This window comes from Suricata suricatta, chromosome 3 (assembly GCF_006229205.1).
Source record: "Suricata suricatta isolate VVHF042 chromosome 3, meerkat_22Aug2017_6uvM2_HiC, whole genome shotgun sequence".
In the NCBI taxonomy this organism is placed as follows: domain Eukaryota; kingdom Metazoa; phylum Chordata; class Mammalia; order Carnivora; family Herpestidae; genus Suricata; species Suricata suricatta.
In genome coordinates, this window is record NC_043702.1 from 67,957,946 (window position 1) to 67,974,024 (window position 16,079).

The 16,079-nt window shown below is 36.0% G+C and overlaps 1 protein-coding gene across 7 annotated transcripts in view; it reads right to left on the reverse strand.

Moving 5' to 3' along the window:
* Window positions 1-16,079, reverse strand: part of TANK (TRAF family member associated NFKB activator) — a 94,142-nt gene that overhangs the window by 45,474 nt on the left and 32,589 nt on the right. For all 7 annotated transcript variants that reach the window (XR_003906649.1, XR_003906650.1, XM_029934496.1 and 4 more), the window contains exon 2: window positions 10,321-10,468. Coding sequence is in view for 5 of the 7 variants with exons in the window: in XM_029934493.1 (XP_029790353.1) it covers window positions 10,321-10,468 (148 nt within the window). In the remaining 2 variants the exon portion in view is untranslated. The remainder of the gene's footprint in view (window positions 1-10,320; window positions 10,469-16,079) is intronic.

Sequence of the window (16,079 nt, forward strand, 5' to 3'; positions counted from 1 at the left end):
AGAATTCTCCACCATATGTTGGTGTCTTCTTTATTTTTTCCCACAGTGTTTTGTAATTTTCAGTGTATAAATCTGTCACCTACTTGGTTAAGTTTATTCCTAAGTGTATTATTTATTTCGATGATATTACAAGTGGAACTTTCTTAATTTCCTTTTCAAATTGTTTATGTCAATGTATAGAAATGCTACTAATTTTTCTGTAGTGATTTTATATTCTATAATTCTGTTGAATGTATTCGTTCTTACAGGTTTTTGGTGGAATCTTTAGAGTTTTCTACATATAAGATTAAGTTGTCTGCAAACAAATCATTTTGTGTCTTCCTTTCCAATTTGTATATTGTTTTCTTGCCTAATTGCTCTGAATAGTACTGGAACAGTACTATGTTGAACAAAAGTGGCGAAAGTGGGCATCCTTGTCTTATTCCTGATCTTAGGCGCCTTCAGTGTTTTACTATCGAGTGTTACATTGGTTGTGGAGTTATCATAAATAGCCTTTATTATGTTGAAATTATTTCCTTCTATTCCTGGTTTATTGAGTGTTTTTATCACAAAAGGGTGTTAAATTTTGTCAACTGCTTCTTTGGCATCAACTGAAACGATCATGTGGTAACCCACTTTCATTCTGTTAAAGTGATGTACTACGCTGACTGATTTTATATGCTACACTTTTTCTTGCATTGTAAAAATAAATTTCACTTGATCAAGGTGTATAATCCTTTTAATATGTTGTTGAAGTTGGTTGCTTAGTATTTTGTTGAGGATTTTTGTACCAATATTAATAACAAATATTAGTCTGCAGGCTTCTTGTAGGGTCTGTATATGGCTCTGGTATGAGGTAATGCTGGCCTCATAAGGTGCATTAGGAAACATTCCATCCTATTCAGTTTCTGGAAGCATACGAGAAGGACTGCTGTTAGTTCCTCTTTGAATTCACCGTAAAGCCACTGGGTACTAGGCATTCTTTGCAGGGAGCTTTTTAATTACTATTAATCTCTACTGTTTCCTTCTTTCTAATAACTTTAGATTTAGTTTGTGCTTTCTTGTCTAGTTTCTCATCATTTAAAGTTAGGTTATTGATTTGAGATCTTTCTCCTTTTTAATATAAGTATTTACAGTTAAAAATCACCCTCATGGCAGAGCTTTCACTGCATCCCATAAATTTTGGTATGTTTGTTTTCATTTTAATTGATCTCAAGATATTTTCTAATTTCCTTTGTAGCTGTTTAAGACTGTGCTATTTAATTTCTACATATTTTTAGTTTCCCAGTTTCCTTCTGTTGTTGACTTCTAGTTTCATTCTATTGCAATTAGAAAAGATGCTTTGTATGATCCCAGTCTTTTAATATTTATTGAGTCTTTTTTTAATGGCCCAACATATGGGCTATCCTGGATACTGTTGCATATGAACTTGAGAAAAATAGGAATTTTACTGTTGTTGAGTAGGGTATTCTGTATACGTCTGTTAGTTCCAACTGGCCTACAATGTTGTTCAAGACTTCATTTTCATTATTAATCTTCTAATCTGGTTGTTCTACCCATTATTGAAAGTGTTGAAAATAGGGTGCTAAAGTCTCTGATGGCTGCTGTAGAGCTTTCATTTCTTCTTTTAGTACTGTCAATGTTTGTATCATGTATTTTGGAGCTCTGATGTTTAGTGCATATATAATTACTATATCTTTTTGATGAATTAATAACTTTGTCATTATAAAAGGACCCTCTTTATCTTCTATAAAAATCTTTGACGTAAAGTCTGTTTTGTCTGATATCAATATAGACACCCTTCCTCTATTTTGGTTATTACGTGCATGGGATCTTTTCCCATCCTTTCATTTTCAAGCTATGCATGCATGTGCTTAAATCTAAAGGGAGGCTTGTAGACAACACACAGTGGGATTCCATTTTTTAAATCCATTCTGCAAACCTATGTTTTTTGATTAGGGTGTTTAATTTATTTACACATAAAGTAATAACTGATAGGGAAGTACTTAATTTTTCCATTATGTCATTTGTTTCCTATATATCTTACAGTTTTTTGTTGTTTCCTCCATTGCTCTGTGTTTAGTTGACTTTTTGTAGTGACACATTTTGATTCTCTTCTCCTTTCCTTTTGTGCATATTCTGCAGATATCTTCTTTGTGGTTAACACTGAGACTACATACAACATCCTGAAGTTAAGACAGTATCTTAAGTTGATACCAAACTAACTTCAACTGTGTACAAAAAAATCCCTCCAACTTCATAGCTCCACCTCCCTACTTTGTAACTGATGTCACAAATTACATCTTTATATATTGTACACCCATTAATCAAAGATTTAAAGTATTTAAAGTAATTTTTATACATTTCTCTTTTAGACCCTGTAGAAAATAAAAAGGGGAGTTACAAGCCAAAATTACAATAATACTAGTTCTTATATTTGTCTGTATATTTACCTTTACAGAAAACTTATTTTCATATGGCTTCAAGTTACTATCCAGCACCCTTTCATTTCAACAACTCTTCAGCATTTCTTACAGGTCAGGTCTAGTGATAATGAACTCTTTTCATTTTTGTCTGGGAAAATCTTAATTCCTTCCCCATTTAAGGACAGTTTTACCAGATATATAGAATTCTTGGGTAACAGGGTTTTGTTTTGTGTTTTCCTTACAGCACTTGAAATATATTATCCCATTGCTTTTTAGCCTACAAGGCTTCTGCTGCGAAATCAACTGGTAGTCCTAATGCAGCTCCCCTGTACATGATGAGATGATGAGTCCCTTTTCTCTTGCTGCTTTCCAGATTCCCTTGTTTTTGTTGACAGTTGATTATAATGTAGTTTGATGTACGGCTCTTTGAACTTATCCTACATAGAATTTATTGAGCTTCTTGGATTTGTATATCCATGTTGTTCCCCAAATTTGCAAAGTCATCATTTAATATTTCTTTATATAACCTATTTCTTTCTTTTTTTTATATATTTAAAAAATATTTCTCTCTCTTCACCTTCTTCTAATGTGTATATTGCCCCATTTGATAGTGTCCCATAAGTCTCTTAGGCTCTGTTCACTTTTCTTACTTCTTTTTTCTTTTTGCTCCACAGACTCTATTATTTTAAATGGCCTGCTTCGCAGTTCACCAATTTTTTTTTTCTTCTGCCTGTTCAAGTCTGCCCTTGAACTCTTGAGTTTTCGATTCATTTATTATATTTTTAAACTCCAGGATTTGTTTCACTTTTTTAAAAAATGGCCTCATTGTTAATATTCTCATTTTGTTTATATTATTGCTTTCCTCACTTCCTTTAATTAAAAAAAAAAGTTTATTCATTTATATTAGAGAGAGAAAAAAAAAGCATGAGTCAGGGAGGGGCAGAAAGAGAATCCCAAGCAGGCTCCACATTGCCAGCATAGAATCTTGACACAGGGCTTGAGCCCATGAACCACAAGATCATGACCTAGTTGAAGTCAGATGTTTAACAACTGAGCCACACAGGCGCCCCTCATTCAATTTGATTCTGTTCTCCTTTAGCTCTCTGAGCATATTTATGACAGTGCTTTAAAGTCCTTATCTAGTAAGTCTGATGTATGTTTATCAGCAACTGTTTCTGGAAATTTATTTTTAATTTTTTGAAAGGGCCACATTTCCTTGTTTCTTTGTAGGCCTTGTAATTTGTTGAAAACTGGGGTATATGAATAAACTCTCCCAATCTTTGCGGCCTGGTGTGGAAGATCTTCACTAATTAGCAGGCCCATAAGCCTTGAGATTGGCTCAGGGTAAAAAGCCTTACAGTCTTCCTAGGTATTTTCTGAGTGTGTATCCTGTTTCGGCCAGTGTGTGTAGGTTTCTGTTTGTTTCTGATTTTCCCTGGCTGGTTGGAAGCATCTTTACTTCTCAAAAAGTCTTACCCAGCTTCTTAGGATCTTAGATATTCTATTATATTTCTCTTCCTTCAATCTCTTGCACTCAGATGTCCATTGCAGCGCCCCCTGCAGTTTCCACATGGCACATTGCTCACCACTACCTTCCACGACTTCCAGCCTGAGACCCAAACTCTGCTACCATTCCCAACTCTGAGCTCCATGTCAGGTGAGACAGAAGACAGTCCCTTGGATAGCCCACAGACAGGTCAGGATGTTTCAAAAAAGTTTCACTCTACTCCTCCCTTCCTGAGGGAGGGAACCAGGAATTTGGCTCTTTCCTCCCAACTGCACCACACCACAATGGGCAGGTAGTGGGTCAGGGCAAGTACAAATGCCATGAAATATCCTATAGTTTTGAATATGCCTTTTTCTTGACTAGGCATTTGCTAGGTTACTGAAGATCACTGTTTTCCAGAACTCTAATAAAATTTTTTCAATCAATCTGTAGTTGTTTATTTGACATAAGAATAAGAGCCTAGAACTTCCTAGTTTGCCATCTTGCTGGTGTCACTCAATAGACCAATTCTTTAAGCATAATGTTAGGAAGGGCAGCTAGGCTCACTGACAGCACATCCCTTGGGGCCTTTCTGCCATCAGAATGCCAGGCAACTTCTCCAAGGCTGTCCTCTTGCTTCTCTTATCTTGCTTTATTCTCTTCCCCTATTGTATCTCCTTCTCCTATTACTCCTATTACTCTGGAAGAGGATTCCCAAACTTGTGTTTTCAACTGATTATTTCAAAGATCCACACTTCAATTGCCTGCTGATCATCTTCTCCTAATCTTCTAACACTTGAACTCAAAATATCCAAACCAAATCAAGTAATAATTTTATCAAAATCAGCATGCAGAGCCTTTGCTCTAATCTTCATACTCTAAGTTTGAGAACTTGTATATATCATCTTATTACTAAAGATTCTAAATGAGGAATATCTAGCTTGGTTTACTTCAAAGTTCAGTTTCATTTCTGGGAGTAGTTAGATGAGAACAACTTAGTGATTGACACTTGGTTTGTTTGATTCTTTAATTCAAAAAACAGTAGATTTTCTATAAAATAAAATCACAAGAAATGTCAAAAGGAAATATATAGGTCTTCCCACAAAAATATTTTAGAAAAAAACTTCAAAAAATGTAATGAATGAGATCAAAGCACAAAATCTAATGTCAGAACTATTTCATTATACTATAGAGAATGAAATGGCAAAAAAAAAATTTGAATTTCAAAAAGACTGGTATCTCATTTTATTAATTTTTTTGAAGTTTATTCATTTTTGAGAGAGAGACAGAGCATGAGCAGGGGAGGGGCAGAGAGAGAGAGACAGGGAGACACAGAATCTGACGCAGGCTCCAGGCTCTGAGATGTCAGCACAGAGCCTGACATGGGGCTCGAACTCAAGAACAGAGAGATCATGCTTGACCGACTGAGCCACCCAGATAGCCCTCACTTTAAGATGGGAATTATTATGTTGTCTCCAGAGGACACAAATACCTCTGCAGTCCCCTCATACGAAGCTGTCTAATATCCCATCAAATGACAGTAGTCGGGCAATGGAATAGGAAGTGGGAGAACAAGAAAGTAAGCACTATCTCGCCTCATTATTGTCACTTTTGAGACATTATTCCTTTAAACTTAAGCAAAAGCCCATCAACAAGGCATGCAATTATACCAGCTCTCTCCTCAAAACCGTTTATCTTACAACATACTAGTCATTCTCTCACATTCAAGAATTTTGGCTCTTCCTTCCACAATAGTCTTTCTAAATGCTCCTAATCTTGTCACTGCTTTAAGGAGAAGTGCTCTAATCTGAGTTTCCTAAAATTTCTCAATCCCACTCAGGCTACATACTTTCATTACTCATTTGGAAACAGAAAATCCTAAACATTAATTTAAACTCATTGGGAATAGTCAATCCTTTCATTTATCACATTCTTCTACTCCTTCTGGATTGTTCTTTCACTTTATGGAAACTTCACACATAAACCCTTTTTTTTTTTTGTTCTTAGTCTATTAGACTTCTGGATTAACTTCTTTTTGATGTTAGTTTGTATCTCAAACCACACAATTTCAATTGCTTTTGTACCCACTTTCTGGCCACAACTACCCACATTCTTCTACTCTTAACTCAGCAATCTTCTAATCCTGGATTTGGCCATCTGCTCCCTCCATGTCTATACTAAGAAAGCTGGAAAAAAATGACCAACAAACATGGATTGATACCACCAAAAATTCATGGTAAATGTTGGATGTGACATATTTCTTCTCTCATTTCTTAACTGAAGCTATTTCAATTCTTTACTACTACTCTCAGAATATCCCCAAATCCCTTCACTCAGACGACTTCACCATGTATTTCACAGAAAAAAAAATACTCTTACATTATAACCCTGTTTTTTCTTTTATTGAATAATTTTGACATGTAACACTGTGCAAGTTTAAGGTTACACTGTGTTACTGATACACTGATATACTGTAGCAATAGTTATCACATTATATAATTATAGTAGGATATTATTATCTATATTCATTATACTGTGCATTAGATCTCTATGGCTTGTTCACTACTCATTACAAGTTTATACCCTTAAAGACCGTCAATCTTATCCTCACCTCCTAATCCCTGGTAAGGAGTTTTTAATAGGTTTTACTGTTTTTAATGGTTTGCCTTTTTTAGATTCCACATATAAGTGTCACATGATAGCCCTGCTAACTTCCTGCCACCACCATCTCCTATCGCAAACGCATCTTGGATGTACCTATTTTTTTTTTTCATTCCCTCCAGTTCTCAGAGAAATAGGTGTTTCTCCTCCTGTTTCACAGTCAGTACTTGAGTTTTAAATCTCCAATGACCAATTGGTTTGCCTTATTTCCTTCTTCTCACACTCTTATCCTTCAAATACTCCTTTGCTCTATACACTCTAACTTGGAAATGCTATTTTATTCAAGGCTATAATAAAATCTGTTGTTCTATAATCTGTAGCTATAATCTCTACTTCACAATTCTATCTATCTATCTTCTAAATCCATATTTGCAGCCATCCACTTGAAACCAATACAATTTCACCTGCATGTCCCATGCAGGGAATTACACATTTTATTTCCCCATCTGTAAATCTGCATCTTCTCTACTGTTCCTTTTCGTCATCAGTATCACTACCAATCCAGTCTTCTATTCCAGATACCTTAGGCGTCATCTAGAATCTATGTTATTACACTCAGAAGTGGCCTGAATTCAGGTGCCACTTTCTATTCTATTTTCAAAATAAATATTAGATCTTTTCCTAATTCATCCCTAATGGTTAAGTTCACATGTTGACTGCCTGAAATGACTGCCATTCATTTTTTCTTTTTTACAGGGAAGTATAATGTATGTACAGTTGACCCTTGAACAGCATAGGTCTACTCATATGGGAATTTTTCCCCAATAAATATAGTACTATATATAAATGTATTTTCTCTTCCTTATAATTTTATTAATAATATTTTCTTTTCTCTAGCTCACTTTATTGTAAGAACATAGTATATAATACATATACAAAATATGTATTAATCAATTGTTTTATGTTATTAGTAAAGTTTAGTAGTTATGTTTTCAGAGAATAAAAAGTTACATGCAAGTTTCTGACAGTGCAGGGGGGTCAGCACCCCTAACCCCCCTGCATTGTTTGAGGGTCAACTGTATATATATAAAACATATGCATATTAACACTTATATATAATTACATTGATATATGCATACCTTTAATATATAATACATATATTAAAGTTCATAAGGTACCTTGATGATTATCACTTATTTTTATATTCCTGGCTCTTAGGACACTGTTTATATGTTTGTTTCGCTGAATTCTACATTGTCCTCTATCCTATATTCTAATGTCAGCAAGACTTTTCTGAAGCACATATATTAACCTTTCAGTACATTTTGACTGAGTAAGAATGTAATATGAACTACGTAGTCTTATTCCTCATGATAGGGACCTAATCTACCTCCACAGCTTCTTTTGCTGTACTGCTCTACTGTTCTTGTTGGAGCCACAGAATCACCTTATTGTATGTGGAATGTACCATATGTTCCCTTGCTTTTGTGTTTTTATTACATATACTGCTCTACCTGCTTACAGGACTCTTCCTTAATTTACCCAACTCCTAATCTTAGCCTAAGTGAGGGGCTTGAGAGTTGGCTATCAATCACCTGACCATCCCAGACTGATTTAGGTGCCTCATCTCTGTGCTCAGATGTTATCCTCCACAGAGCTCCACTGTAGCACTTAGTATCCTGTGATAATAATTGTTACTCTTCCTTTTTAGCTTCTTATTGGAAAGTTCCTTAAAGGTATAAACTAAGTTTTGTTTCAGCATCCTCAGAACCTCATCAAGGGCCAAGTATATAGCAGGCATAAAATAATGAAAAAAAAATAAATTTGGGTATTTTGAGTTTAGTAATAAGACTATGTAGTATATATGTTTTCTCTCATTCTTGAGTACTTAACAAATATTTTAAAAAATAAATTTCCTTTACCCTCCTTGAGATAACTGCTGATGTGAACCAACGTTTTTTCCACCGCAGTTACAAGGTTAAATTACCAGAGCTGCTGACCACTGGCTCATGCAGGAAGAGGAGCAGTTAGAGAAACTTCTGTTTCTGCCTTACCATAAGGATATCTCAACACTTCTCTTCCCTAATTCTGTATTTCCTAACTTTCCTAGACCATGTATAGGACTGTTGAAGTTTCTTAATGAACCTAATGGGAAAATAAGAAGAATACAAGTTGAGAATTTTTGTTTTGTTTTGCTTTTTAAAAAGTGATTATGTCTTATACCTGAAATGGAAAGGAAAAGAAACCCAAATTCTAAACTTCAATAATTTTAGAAAACTCCATGTCATTGTTTTGCCTCCGTTTCTCCTCTTCACCCCAAGGAAAACCTGAGTCCCTAAGTCTACCTATATAAAAGGAAGCATGTTTTATAAACCAACAGGAGAATCACAAAGAATAATGATTTCTGAGGAATGCAGGGAAGTATGTGTAAGAGCTAGTATTATGGATGTATAAAGTAGAAAGGATGAAGAGAATTGTATAGTTCCTATATTTATGGAAGAAACTAAGAATGGCACAGTTACCATATTTCTCATATTTCTCCAGAATTTCAAGGATCATATTTTTTTTTCTTAAATGTGGGAACCAATGTAAGATCTCCCACTCTAAAATGCCTGTTGAAACTACTGAAGGTTAGCCCTCTGCTGGCATCTGGGAACTGAACTTTTGAGAACATTTCCGAAGTGATAAAGTTGACTGCTACAACAGCTTACTTAGACTGTACCAAGAGATTATCAGATTTATGGTGAAGACCTACTTTCCTGCTGAGAGTCTGAAATTTTGGTTGCCAGAGGATATCTATACGACTAGTTCTTCAACACCCTGAACTCTTGGGTTTCAAACGGAGTTCCCTATGTAGAAGCACTGCACATGTATGACCAAATTTTTGAAACTGGACGCAGGGTGCACTCTGTGTGACCCCTCACAGCTGGGGAAGAGCATAGGAGGCCTGCATGGGATCTGTCTAGAATCTGCCTGATTTTTTTATATTAATGATCTGTGTATCTTATCATGCCACTGTAATAAAAATCAGCTGTGAGCATTAATGTATACTAAGTCCTGTGAGTCCCTCTAGAAAACACAGAATATGTATATGCTATTGGGGACCCCCAAAAAACTACTAAATAGTGATACTAAATAAGTAAACAAAAATTCTATCATTATCATATCACAAAAGTGTAGGGAGATTTCTGTTTCTTTTTTTTTGACAGAGAGAAGAGAGCCCAGGAGCAGGGGACAGTGGCAGAGTGGGAGGGAGAGAACCTTACAGAGGCTCCATCCCCTGGGAAGGGATTCTCAACCCCTCAACTGAACCACCCAGGTGCCCCACAAAAGTACATGTTAATAAAACTCTGTCCTATACCCTGATAGTCTGGAAACATGAAAACATAGTATGAGAATAAAATAAGTTTGAATTGGATAAATTTAGCATTACAAGAAGTTCATTACATTCTTATTTTTCTCATTGCTGCAGATCAATGAAGACCTAATCATGGGCTAAGAGCAGATATGCACCTAGAAACTACTAAGCTAAACTGATGCCTAGGAAATATACCTTCCCTCCAATTTACCCTCTTTTGAAATTGAAAATTAAAAAATATTTATGGAAGATAATACTCTTTGTGAACTCTTCCCTCAGGTCACAATGTTTTTGTTTTGTTTTTTAAAAACAATAACAATCTTAAATTCCATCCATTAATATAAGTCCCCGTGTTTTAGTTATTTATAGTTCTTCAAGAAAGTTTCAAACAATACAATATCTTTCAGTTGCAAAATATTCTCAACTTCCATTTACCAGAATAAATAACATTCAGAACCAAAATCATATACCTTTTGCTGTAGTTCTTTTACTGCAGAATCTCTATCCATACATGCCTGTCGGAAGGCTTCATAAGCTTTATTGAGTTGCTCGCCAATATTTTTATCCATTCCTCTCTGTTCTGTAGCATCACTATAAAGGATGGAGCAAATGACAGGTCTGGAAAATAATCAAAACAATTGAGATAGCTATAAAGTTATACAAATCTCATTTTTAAAACACATCTTAAAACAGTTCCATAGTTTATCATGAACATTATAACACCAAGTACCACAGAAGTTTATAAAGGCGTACAAATCTTATCAAAAATCCTGATTAGAAATGTTAAGAAACCCTAACTTCTATAATTTTTAAAATTCTTTACTAATATTCAAGGAGCTAGTGGGGTTCCAGTTCATAAAGATGCTAATGTGAAAACAGTAATCTATGAGTGCAACCTTAAAATGTAGAAATATAAAAGGCCACTTGTTATTAATACTTTATTATAGAAATGCACAACAGGATTAGCAACGTGGGAAGGGATTTCTTTTTACTAAACGGACAGTTATTCCCACTTACAAGGTGAATTCTTGCTACACTGAAATTAGAGCAAAATTAAATAGATAATAAATGTTTGTGGATGGAGTTCACACTGTTGTTATCGCGGAGCAATTAAAATGTGTGAAAATGCTCTTATTTTAGCACAAAATCTAGGGAGAGTTGCTGTTGGATTGTACATTAAAAGAGAAAAAATCACATCCCTTCAGTCCTACCCATATTCTCTATTAGTTTTCCAACCTCCCTGCTGTTTCTGAACTACAGGTGATCTTCTGAATGGAGGTAATTTGGTTTTATCATCTCAATTTCCATAACATCTCTAACCACATTCCTTGCCTCTGAGGGCCATGTAATGCTTCAGATTTTTCCTGTCCAGCTGTAAAAAGCCGCACCACAGGACCTTTCTCTTAATCCTCTGAAAGCCAGAGAACAGTAAAGTTCTCGATCAGTCCTAGGGGGGTTAGGAGTATCTAATTATTTCACTTTTTTATGATTGGAAATCCTTCTTAATCTCAGTCTCTAAGTTTTCATAATATCTTTCATTTCATTTTAGATACATAATGCTTTCTAAAAAGTGTTTTAGTACTTTATATTAAAATACAAGTCATCTAGGGGGGCCTAGGTAACTCAGTCAGTTAAGCTTCCAGACTCTTGATTTCGGCTCAGGTCATGATCTCATGGTTTGGGGGATCAAATCTTGTGTTGAGCTCTATGCTGACGGTGTGGAGCCTGTGTGGGATTCTCTCTCTTCCTCTCTCTCTGCCACTCCCCTGCTCATTCCCTCTCTTTCTCAAAATAAAGAAATAAACTTAAAAAACTAAATTAAAAATACAATTCATGTGACATAAAATCCATCATGCTAAAGCATACACTTCTGTGGTTTTTTGTTGTTAATCATCACCATTACCTAATTCCAGAACATTTTAAAAAAATGTTTGTTTTTGAGAGAGAGAGGGAGTGCAGGTGGGGAAGGGGCAGGGAGGGGCACAGAGGATCTGAAGCAGGCTCTGTGCTGACAGCAGCAAGCGCGATGTAGGGCTCGAACTCACAACTTGAGATCACGACCAGAGCTGAAGTCAGGCCCTCAACCAACTGAGCCACTCAGGCGCCCCTATTTCCGGAACATTTTTATCACTACAAAAAGAAGGTAATATTAGCCGTTAATCCCAATTCCCCTCTGCTATCAATCACTAATCTGCTTTCTGACTCTATGGATTTGCCTGTTTTGCACATTTCATATAAATGGAACCATGCGATATATGGCCTTTGTTTGGCTTTTTTCACATGGCATACAATTTTTGAGGTTTATCCATGTAGTAGCATGTAACAGTACTTTACTGCTTTTTATGTCTAACATTCTGTTGCATGAATTTAACACATTTGTTTATATGTTCCTCAGTTAATGGACATTTGGGTTCTTTCCATTATTTTGATTATTCTGAAGAAAGCTACTACTTGTGTATGGATACTTGTGTGAATATGTGGTTTCAATTCTCTTGGATATATACTTAGGAACAGAACTGTCGGGTTAGATGATAAGCCTGTTTAACCTTTTAAGGAACTGCCAAAGCTGTTTCCACAGAATATATACAATTTTATGTTTCTACTAGTATAATTTCTCTATATCTTCACCAACGCTTATTGTTCATTTTTTAAATGGACACCCATGCTAGTGCGTGTGAAGTGGTACCTGAACAGTTTTGATTTGCATTCTCCCAGTGATGTTGAGCATCTTTCCAGTGCTTATTGGTCATTTGTGTATCTTCTTTGAGAAATGTATATTTAGTCAAATCCTTTGACCGCTTTTTAATTGGGTTGTCTTCATATTGTTGAGAGAGGACAAGTAGGGGAGAGGGGGAGAAAGATGGGGAGAGAATCTCCAGCAGGTTCCACTCAGCATGGAGCCCAACATGGGGCTCAAGGCCATGATCGCAGGACGAAGACCCAAGATGAAATCAAGACTCATGCTTGAACGACTGAATTACCCAGGTGCCCCTTCATACTACTGAGTTGTGAGAGTTCTTTATATATTCTGGAAACTAGAGATTTATCAGATATATATAATTGGCATATTTTTCTCCCATTCTATAGACTGCCTTTGTATTCCTTGATTTTAATTTTGATGATGTCTGATTTAACTATATTTCATTTTGTTGCTTGTTTTTTTCATGTCATATCTAAAAAACTGTTGCCTAATACAAGGCCATGCAGATTTACATCTATGCTTCCTTAAAAGAATTTTATACTTTTAGCTTTACATTTGGATCTTTGATCCACAGAGTTTATCTGTATATGGTATGAGGTAGGGGTCCAAACTCTTTCTTTGGCATGTGGCTATCCAGCTGCCCTGGCACTAAAGGCTATTCTTTTCCCACTGAATGGCCTTGGCATTCTTACCAAAATCAGTTGACCATAAATCACAATGCTCTTTTAAATACCTAAGTAGTATTTCAGTCCTATCAGATGGTCTTTTCATTTTAAGATACTAAATACACAAAGTCATTTTCAGGTTTAATAAAAATAATTTTGAGGTTTTTGTTATGTTTTCTGAATTAATAAAAGGATGATGATTTTTGTTTTTTAGGCATTCCACTAGGAAGTTTGTTTCTACTGCTACCTCTGACAGAAGGGATGAAATACTGTTAGGATAACTAATGTTGCCAGGGTTTTGACATGCCATACACACTATGGAAAAATAAATAATATTATCACAAAGTATCACTTTGAGTACTTTATTTGGACAGTGTATCATTTATCATTCAAAGAAGGATTTAAGGCAGCTTATAAAAATATAAGCAAGATAAAAATAAGTATACAAGAATCAAAAGAAAATAAGGATAGGCAGCAATAGAGACTATAATATACCCTAAGATGCTAATGCAAAAATGAGAGATTTTAAATAACTAAGTGGCTAAGTTGCCTATCACTGTCTTAAAAAGCTGCACATCAGAACAAATTGTCAACATAAAACACACTTATATCTTAACATCCGAGACAAACAAGAACCTTAAATTGGGAATCCATCTAGTTTCTTATTTTGTTTTATCACTGAATGAGTCTGTGACCTGAGTTCAGGGCAACTAAATCTTTCTTTTATTTTTTTATGTTTTATTCATTTTGAGAGAGAGAGAGAGCGAGAAAGAGAGCATGCCCACAAGCACAGGAGGGGCAGAGAGAGGGAGAAAGAGAATCTTAAACAGGCCTTGTATTTACAAACTCTGAGATCATGACCTGAGCTGAAATCAAGAGTCAGTCACTTAACTGTCTGAGCCACCCAGGTGCCTCTAAATCTTTCTGAACCCAAGTTTCTTTCTCTTCAATACAAAAAAGATGTCTGGACTTGATTTCTAAGAAACTTCTTTGTTCTACAGTTCTTGGGTCTATGAGTCTAAAAATGCTTGTCTGTTCGATCAAGAAGGTGCATTCTTGTTTTTAAAAATGCAAATGCAGTACTAAAAATAGCTGCATCATATGCAAGTAAATAGTGTGGAGGCTTCACTTCAGGTCCTAGAATTAGATCACACAAATGTCACTAAGAAGAGTTACTGAGTAAATTCCACATGGATGCATCCTAGTTCCTGAAATAAGAATGTATGCTGGAGAGATACAATTCAGGTCAACAGAGCTAAATAAATGATACATTTAATTTCTATCTCACAACCGAGAAGAGAATTGGGTGTCAGATCAGTGACAGTGACCAGAGGAAAAGGAAAGAGTTGCTGGGACCCAACTAATTAAATTGGACAGATTTCAAATATTAACACCCTGAACTTTAACTTGTTCCTCAATTTTTTAAAGCATTTGTTAAGTGTAAAATTAATTTCACAATTTAAGAAGCAGTCACATTTCAATTACATTTTGGTATGCCTTCTGCAAAACTTGCCAGGCTCCGGGGAAATGGTTTTATTTATAGTAAACATGCTCAAACTCAAATCTTATCGTCTAAACCCAGGAGATCCAAGCTACAGCAACCTCTGCCTTGGAAACACTCTTATAGTTACGGTTTTTCTCTCTTAAGTGTATTTTTAGGAAAGCTGTCCATGGTAATTTCTTTATTCCTGGGTCTGGTTTGCTCGTTTCCTTCTATTCTATGAGGAAAAGATTAAGTTACGGATGCCTTAGAAGGTATCTGGGCGAGCGGAATGCAAGCATCCCCACCCACCCAGGGCAATCCCCCTGAAGCTAGGATAATCCCTATCCACCCACATCTGCCCCTGGGGCAGTAGTTCCTTTTCTCCCCTGGGTAGTTCCTGTGAGAAGAAAATGAAGGACAGCAAGTTCCCGTTCTGCCTCCCGGGCCAGTGTGTGCCCACCCAGGAAGAAGCACCAATAAAATCCCTGGGCAGCAGGCTGCTTCCTCTTTCATTAATCCCTTGGCTCAATAATGAAACTGGTCAAGGGCAAAAGAGGCAACCTACAGGAGAGAGAGAATTTTATCTTTCCTTGGTAAAGTTTCCTAGCTCCAACAAAGGTTTGCCAACTGTTAAGGCCAAACATATATTTTAATAAAACATACCCCATAACTATTCAATTCTATTTTTAAAAAAGTTTATGTTCACTTATTACATGTAAGGCACTTATGTGGGGTACAGCAAGGGGCTTCAGAGAGTGCCACATCAGAGCTGTGTTCCTTTCACAAAGTTTTTTCACCATTTCTTTATTTACTATTATTCACATTGCCATTTGACTGATAACAGCTCAGAGGTATTAAATGACTTGCCTAGAGCTACAAAGCTGTAAGTGTGCGAATTGGGAATAAAGATTTGAAACTCTTAGTTCAAGAACGTGTTTATTAAAGGCAACTGCAAAGTATTCTCCCAGGGTGCCATGGTGAATATGTTCTGATAAAACATTGCCAAGTAGGAGCAAAGCCTGTACTGGGCACCACTGACAGAGAGAACAAAACACACAAAAAAACTATCCTCATGAAGACATTAAAAACTGTAATTTAAAGCACAGGTGTGCACACATGCGCGCGCGCGCACACACACACACACACACACACACACACACACACACAAACACACACTCCCTGAGGTATCCAAAGGCCACAGAATTTGGAGAGAAAAGTAGTCACATCTATTTTTGAGATTTAGGAAAGGCTTTGAGAAGTAGATAACATTTCCACAGGGTTTTGTGTTATGGATAGGAATGACTTCACTCATTTATTCCTTTTATTTTATTATCAAATAGCAGTCATCCTTTCTAAAGTGGGTTCCCAACGGCTATAAAG